Raw genomic sequence first — 8,351 nt, 5'->3', positions numbered from 1 at the left:
GAATATGACGAACGCAAATGCAAACAGAGCAACAATCTCTGGAAAATTGTACAAGAAGGGAACAAAAAAAATGGATAACAAGCATTGCGGAATGAGTCGGCCCATTACAAAAGGCAAATCAGGTGAGTAAAAAAAAAAAAATGGAGTTGGGGAAAGCTTTTTTTTGTGGGAAAGGGTAGAATATTTGTGCATCCTCCATTTTTCTTTATTTTATTTTATTTTTTAAAATCTCAAAAATAAATTTTTTCAAGAAGAAAAAGAGCAAAATTGTTCGGAAGAAACGGCCAAGGTTTCGTCTGCGGTTCGGCCGGCTGATGATGACACGGTCCGCCACCGAAAAATGACTCATAAAACCCCCCTCCCTCCAACTCCCAAAAATAAGAACTGGGTTCATTTATTTGTCAATCATCTCGAATCGATTACCACACACGCAACACAAAAACATTGCAAGTATTTAAATTTTGTTTGACCTGTGCGACAAAGTCTTTTTTGTCCTTTGTCTTTGTATATACGGCCCGTTACTGATAACGACATGGGGAATTTTCCCTCGCCCCATCCTCCTTTTTTATTTTTATTTTATTTTTATAAATATATTGTCCTTGACAACGGACTTTTTTTTTCTTTTCTAATCAATGGGCAAGAGAATAGGTCCATACATTCGTTATTTTTTAAAAATATACTGCAGACGTTATACCTCACTAAATTAGTGTCACTCTTAATAGTGATTCATCTCATATGATTATTGTCAATTTCAATATTCAAAATGAATGGATTTAGATTAAATTTTTTTTTAATTTTCAGTTTAAAATTGTTTCATAAATCTCGTCACGGACCTTTGCTTGATACAGGTAGATGTACACAATTGCTAAGCATATTATATTTGAATCGAAGTGCAACATCCCGATCTCGTAACACGAAACTGATGATTTCATTTTTTTTTTTCAAACATAAGTCACTTTAAACAAAACAACAGCCGGTGCATCGTATGGCGCATTGCGCAGCTGAGCAAAAGCCACTGATAAATCATGATATCACCTGTACATTAGCTGACGATGAACGAAAATATCCTGCACATTACGGCCGCTATCGTTCTAGCCGTGACGTTTAATAACGTTGTCATCCCATTGGCTCGTGTACAGATTTCATCTCGTTTCTGTTGATTACTCATCAAATGCGATAACGAGCCACGCCTTTGCACACCTGAAAAGGGGAAAAAACGAGAGCTGTGCATCAAGTTGGAACAGCAGTACGTTTTAATGCACGAATAATTCTTCATTCAAAAAACAAAAAACAAAATTAGATCAAACAAACGGCCCAGTGAAACAAGACAAGAGATGAGGCATAAGAAGAACAGGGGAAAAAAAGGGGGTCTATACGAGGTCTATATAGGAGGCGGGAAGTTTGAAACCTTTTTGTGTGCGCACCTTTTGTTTGTAGGAAGAGAGAGCCGCACCGGATAAGACGACGCTGTGTGTGTATAGGAAACAGTACACATCCACCCACTCTTCTCTCTCTCTCTCTCTCTCTTCTTCTCTTTCTATAGGAGGAGGAGAGAGCCAAGGAGAGCGGGGAGGGGCTTATAACGGGTGCACACCTGAGTTTTTTTTTTTTCTTTTTTTGTTTGAAAAAAAAGGTTTTTTTCTTTCTTTTTTTTTCTTTCCAGGACGCAGGAGAAGCGAATCACGTGACCGCGCCCCCTTCTCTTCTCTCTCTCTCTCCTGTCTCCTCTTTCTCTCTCTCTTTTGCTCAGCGTATGTATACGTCTCATATTGGACGCCTCTTATTCACCACCGTGTTATTCAGCTTCAGTCCAGCGCCAGGCGCTTAACAGAGCGGTCGCATTTTTGTTCAAATCCGCGCTCCGATTTTGAAAAGATAAAACAGTTGAGTTGCTTCATCTCCCACCCCCCCTCCACCTCGCATCCCATTTCGAAATCTCATTTTTTTTTTTTTGTTGTTTCTTTCATTTTGAAATCGATATCATTTGATTGATTTGAATCGTGCGGGGAAATTTTTAACGAACGAGTGAAACGACGTTGAATAGTGTGACGTGAAATATTGAAGAACAACAAACAACAACAACAAACAGATTGTTTTAAATGTGAAATACGTTGGTGGATTTTGTTGTTTGGCGGACGTTAAAGTGAGAGGTGAAATAGGAAAAAAAAAACAATCGTCTTTGTTTTGATTGTTCGATTGAATTTGACGACGGTAGGGCAAGATCCGAGTGTTTGATTGGTCGGTTGTCGAGTGCTGGTGGAAGCGTCGATCCGGCGGGAGGAGGCGGAGACGACTTTGAGAAGGAGGAGGAGGCGATGATGCAGCCTCGCGACGCTCACGACGACGGCGATTGCGCAATGGAAGAGGCAGGCGCTCTACTACTACACTCATCGCCTTTGCCGGCCGTCATGACTCTGACGACCAGCTCCAAGACAAACGCCTCTTCTCCATCATCGTCCAATCAGCAGACAAACGATCAGATCAGAGACCGTCAGAGGACGGCCTCGCCGCTCTCTGCAGCCGCCGCGGATGCGCTCGTTGGAGCCAGGAAGCGCAAAGCCATCAGAGTAGTCAAACATCAGCAGGTCAGTCCCCGCTCTTTTTGAATAATTTGTTTTTTTTAAATGGAAATTTGCATATTTAAAAAATTAAAAAAAATAAATATGAGTTAATGGCCGGGAATGGGCCACACTTTTGCTTGTAGTCTATTCACGTTGAATTTGCATTGCTAATGCCGATGTAAAAATAAATAAAAATGGAAATCAAATAGCAGGCATCGAGTCCTGCGAAAGAGGATCCCGAGCCGGAAGAGCCTATCGTTTTGACGAGAACGAGCGACTTGGCTGGATTCAGTGGAAACAAGACGGCCGAGCAAGGCAACACGTCGATGGACACGGGCGTGTCATCGGACCTGTCTGAATCGAGGCCCAGTCTGGCCGGCGAGGAGGAGGACGAAGAGGAAGACGTTGAAATTCTCAACGAAGACGAACGTTCGCGGGGATCTGCTGGAGAGGAAGAATCCGGCGGTGAGTTTTACCAGTCGACGACTCGCAATCATCTCCGCCGTCGCGTCGGTCGCCATTCGGAAGATTCCGAGAGCAACGAGTCCGGCAGCGGACACGAAGGCGGGCGGCGGTTGAGACAGAAGAATCGGCGCACGATGAGACAACGGCGCGATCAAGGAAGGAAACGCCAACGGACAGCGGATGAGATGATAGACGAGGATGATGAGATGGATCCTTGCGGCGGCCATGCGGACGACTCGCGCCGCTGTCATCCGATCGCTCAGCAGAAGACGAGAATTTCGATCCTGCAAGACGCGAGTAGCGTCGGTAGCGTCGACTTCTCTTGCCGCGCCAATACCAACATGATCCATCCGGCGACCTTGGCCCGTCCCCTCATTTCTTCCGCCCACCTAGCGGCGATGGCATCACACAGTTCGGCCGTCGAGAACATTGCGTCTAAATCGTCCGTTCTGGCCGTGGTGGAGACGGCCGGTGCGGCGGCGGCAGCCCTCCGCGCACCGTTGGCCTTGTCGACGGTGATGACATCTAGCGGTCGGCACGCTAACCACTTGTTCCAACACGACGAGATGCTGACCAATCCACCGGAAGAGTACAAGAACGAGGAGGACGATCCTTTCTCGGCCGTCCTGCGCGAAATGAAACTGAAAGGCGAATTCCCCTGCAGACTGTGCGAGGCCGTGTTCCCCAACCTGCGCGCCCTTAAAGGTCAGTTTGAAATGTTCATTTTTTCTTATCAACGTGACGGGAAGGAAGTTGTGAAAACGGCGCCTTATCGATTTCAGACGAGTTGTTCAAACTCGTGACAGAATTTTACACGTAAAATATGCCTACAGCTAACAACGTTGTTGCTATAATTACAACTAATATTATCTAGCCGTAGATAGCCAAGTCGGGGAGGGGCGCAGTCAGATATTTGTGTCTCGTGCACCGGAAATGCGTTAGATATAACCGACAGAAAAGGGAGAAATCTTACAGTATCACATTAACGCACGTTCCACACACACACACACACACAAATATACGCAATAAGATCATGCGAGATGCAAGAGGAAGACGATGGGGTTATGGGGAACGGGATCATCTTCGTCTTAAACGAACGATTTATTTGATTTTGTCCCGTTAACCAATTCTCAATTTCTTTTTAAATTAAAAAAAAAACAAAAAAATGGAATTCAGGTCACAACCGGAACCATCTGACTCACGCTCCTTACAGGTGCAACATGTGCCCGAGCACGAGTTTGGACAAGGGCGCTTTAATTCGTCACATGCGCACGCACAACGGAGAACGGCCGTACGAGTGCCGTGATTGCCAGTACGCCTTCACGACCAAAGCCAACTGCGAGCGCCACCTGCGCAATCGGCACGGAAAGGCCAACAGGGACGCCGTCAAAGCCTCGATCGTCTACCACTTGAGCGAAGATGCGAATCGGGCGCTCGGCGGCGACAACTCCGACAACTCCGGCAGTTACTACAAGGCCAACCACAACGACCAATCGGCTCTCGATCTGAGCGCCGATCGCGATGAATCCATCGACGAAGAGGAGGAATCAACTGATTACCCATCGGAAGAAGAAGAAGAGGAAGAAGAGAAAGAAGAAGAAGATGGCGCTGCCATCGAGCAAGACGGCCCCTTGGATTTGACGGTGGACGTGTTGGATTTGCGCAAGCGACGACAGGACCCAAAAGCCACGCAATTTGCTTTGACTTCTACGGCCGTCGTTGCAGTCACGTCGACATCGCATCATCACAACCGCAACGCTGTCGCATCAGCACCTACGGCTGCCGTTGCGCCTACCGTTCAAGCTTCGGCCTCCGATGTGAAGCCAGCCGTTTCCTTCGCCCCGCCCTATTTCCCGTCGTCTTATCCGGGCACGGTCGCCTCGCTGGCCGGACTGCCCTTCTTCTATCCGGGCTTGGGTGGAGCCCCTTATTCGGCTTTTTTCGAATCGAAACTGGTCGAAATGGGCCATCAAAATCCGGCCGTTGACTTGTCAGCCTTGGCTTTGGCCGCGGCTCATCACGACGCCCTGCGTCAGGCGCAGCAAGTGCAGAAGCCGCAGCCGAGCCATCCGGCATCGGCTTCATTGGTCGAAGGACTCTTGATGCCCGCAGCCAAAAAATTCAACGCGGACGCTGCGGAGAACATCCGTCCCGTCGCCATGCCCGTCGCCATGGCCGTGGCGACCAGTCCAGTTAAAATGGAGCCTAAAAAATCGAGCCATCACCACAGCAGCTCGTCGGGCCAGGCCGTTAATGACCCCGGAGTTAAGATGGTGCTGAAGAACGGCGTGCTGGTCAAGAAGCAGAAACAGAGGCGCTACCGGACTGAGCGTCCGTTCGGCTGCGAGCATTGCACGGCCCGTTTCACCTTGCGTTCTAACATGGAACGGCACATCAAGCAACAGCATCCGGACATTTGGTCCAGCCGTCCGCGTGGGCACCGAAGATCGGCTTGCGCATTGACCAAGTCAGCCGCTCTGCCCACCATGGTCGACTTGAAAGGTCACATGGTCAATTCGATGCCGGCCGTTGCGCCGCCCATGGCGCAGGAGGCTTCCGTCAAGCTGGAAGTGGGCGGCAAAGCGCCCATTTCGGAGCAGGTCCGTCAAGCCGTCCAGCAGAAGTTGAAGAAGCGTCGCAACAGCGAACATTCGGAAGACGAGGAAGAAGACGATGATGAAGGCGAAGAGGAAGAAGAAGAGGACGGTAACTTGGTCATCGATATTGAGAGGAAAGATCACGGCCCAGTCGGGCAGCGAACGGTGGCCAGCAAGACGGAACCGGCCGATTTGGCCAGCGTCTCTAAATTGCTGAACAACGCGGTGGCGCAGAGTTTCCAGCAGTATTTCAACCAGCACCGCGATCCCGAGGTTGAAAGCTCTGTGACGAGCGACAAGATCAACCGGGCCAGCCCGTCTGAAGGCAACAACACGGACGAAATGGACGAAGGCGAGTGCACGAGCATCAGCGATGGCCACTCGATGGGCGGCAGCGATTTCGGTGGCAATCGTTCGGACAGCGGCGGCCAGGCCGTTTCGAACATCAAAGGCAAGAAGAAAAGCGCCTATTCGAACGCTCCTCACAGGGTCAGCTGTCCGTACTGTGCCCGGAAGTTCCCCTGGACCAGCTCGCTCCGTCGGCACATCTTGACCCACACGGGCCAGAAGCCGTACAAGTGTCCGCAATGTCCGCTCTGGTTCACCACCAAGTCCAACTGCGACCGCCATCTGTTGCGCAAACACGGCAACCATTTGCGTCACGCCGGAAGCGGCGAAACGGCCAACAACAACAGCAACAACAGCGTTGCCAGCAACGCGGCCGACAATTCGCGCAATGTCCCAGACCGGCCGTACAAGTGCGCCCTGTGCCCGTCGTCCACCTTCGCCACGTCGGACAATCTGAAGAAACACGTCGATAACAAACATTGCCCTGCCCATCACGGCGGAATGAGCAGCCCGGAGTCGATGGCTGCAGCCGACGGCGAGCCTGAGAAAGTGCACCGTCATCAGTCCAGCAATCCAACGAGTCCAGCACCTCAGGCAGGTGACGGCAATTCGGCTGCGGCTGGCGGCGAACAGCTGCCTTTCAAATGCCATTTGTGCGATGATTCCGGAGGCTACGCCGAGAGGCAAGAAGTGCTGGATCACCTCCAGCGAGAGCACAGGGACGAATTTCACGACTTGGTGGGCAAAGTGGGAGCCCTGGTGGCCGAGCCGCCGCCCATGCCCTCGGCGCCCACTTCGGACGAAGGCGAAGATTACGATTCAGTCCGCGGAAAATTTCCCGATTACGTAAATAGAAAGGTGAACATTTCTCTCAGCCAGTCGTATGACTATAGAAAATGAATTCATTTTTGTTTTTTTGTTTTTTTTAATTCTTGTTATTAACAAATTAGGTGATTTGTGCCTTTTGTTTGCGTCGGTTCTGGTCGGCCGAAGACCTACGACGTCACATGCGAACTCACAGCGGAGAGCGGCCGTACCAGTGCGACGTTTGCTCACGCCGGTTCACGTTGAAGCATTCCATGTTGAGGCACAGGCGGAAGCACGGCGGTTCCGGCCAGGCTGAAGAAAGCGACGAGGAGGAAGAAGAGGAAGAAGAAGAAGAGGAAGGATCGATCAGTTCGGATCATCGAGCCAACCAACGCCATTGCCGACGGGAATCGTCCAGATCTTCAGCCAAGGCTAAAGTGCGCATGCAGGCCGCCCTCTGGAGCGGCTCTAAATCGGGCAGCAGGTCGACGGGCGGAATGAGATTGCGCGGTCCTTGCGGATCGGATCTGATCAGCAACTTGCTCGGCATTCAAGACACTTCGCTAGTGGACCAGCTCATGTCCAAACCGGCAGACGATGCTGCCCGTCTGCTGGGCGTCACAGGAGGCAATCGAGTTTGAGAAATGATTGCCAGCAGACAAAGAAATAGTAATTCCATTTATCATTCCTAATACGCATTTTAAAAAACAAAAAAAAAAAAAAAATCAATTAATTAACGATTTAAAAAAAAATAATTTGAATATTGAAATACCAAAGATCAACGTGAATCATTCCTCTCTAATTTTATCATTTTTGTCTTGTCTTTTGTGAAATTTTTTTTGTTTGTTTTTTTTTTAAGATGGAAAGGGGAAAATGGGGGGAGGGGCTGATAGGGTTTAGAAATGTCTGTCTTGTTCTGTGTACTGCTGGGACACTTAGCTATATATGCGTGTATATAAAAATAACGAGATCTCTTCGACATCGATGTGTGTTTCAACTAAATTTGACAAGACATGTTCTTGTTTTCTTAACTGGAGAATACTGATGACGTATATCCTTTTTTTTCCCCTCACCACTAACTATATATCGATACACATTTTGAAAGAAAAAGAATAGAAGATAGGAAGAAAAGAAAAGAAAAAAAAAATATGGGGGTTAAATCTTCATCAACAATAATTATCAATTTTAGAATGTCTGAATTACCGAGTCATTCGTTTCCCAAAGAATAGCAATATTGCTGTGTACCTATTATTATCAGACTTTTATATAACCTCCCCCGCTCTTTCTCTTGAACGATGTTAGTTCCTCATTTTTATTTTATTTTTTTGTTTCTGCCACTCCTCATATCGTAGACAGATTTTGTTGTCGGCAAGCAACAAGGATTGCTCTGGATAATTTAATTTTTACTGCCCTAACGTATCCCTTTTATTGTAACAAGGAAAGAAATCAAATGAAAATGCAGTACTTGACAAGTCACTTATTATCGTGAAATCTTTCTTTTTGGGAAGTTGAGAATCGGATGCAATTTTTTTTATTTTGCAATTATTATAAACATTTTATTATTATTCATCTC

At 48.1% G+C, this 8,351-nt stretch overlaps 1 protein-coding gene across 3 annotated transcripts; it reads left to right on the top strand.

Annotated features, from left to right (window-relative positions):
* Positions 1-1,820: 1,820 nt before the first annotated feature.
* LOC116933058 lies at positions 1,821-8,254 on the top strand. Of its 3 annotated transcripts, XM_045177090.1 has the most exons (5): positions 1,821-2,150; positions 2,216-2,585; positions 2,771-3,731; positions 4,203-6,829; positions 6,922-8,254. In XM_045177090.1, exons 2-5 carry the CDS (start codon positions 2,316-2,318, stop codon positions 7,417-7,419), a joined length of 4,356 nt encoding a protein of 1,451 aa, XP_045033025.1. In that variant the 5' UTR covers positions 1,821-2,150; positions 2,216-2,315; the 3' UTR covers positions 7,420-8,254. The 3 variants fall into 3 exon arrangements, with proteins under 3 accessions (XP_045033025.1, XP_032796865.2, XP_032796860.2); XM_032940974.2 differs by having other exon boundaries at positions 1,821-2,585; positions 2,774-3,731; XM_032940969.2 differs by having other exon boundaries at positions 1,821-2,585.
* The last annotated feature ends 97 nt before the right edge of the window (positions 8,255-8,351 follow it).

Source organism: Daphnia magna, linkage group LG1 (genome assembly GCF_020631705.1).
Source record: "Daphnia magna isolate NIES linkage group LG1, ASM2063170v1.1, whole genome shotgun sequence".
Classification (NCBI taxonomy): Eukaryota; Metazoa; Arthropoda; class Branchiopoda; order Diplostraca; family Daphniidae; genus Daphnia; species Daphnia magna.
This window is presented reverse-complemented; position numbering and strand designations above follow the sequence as displayed.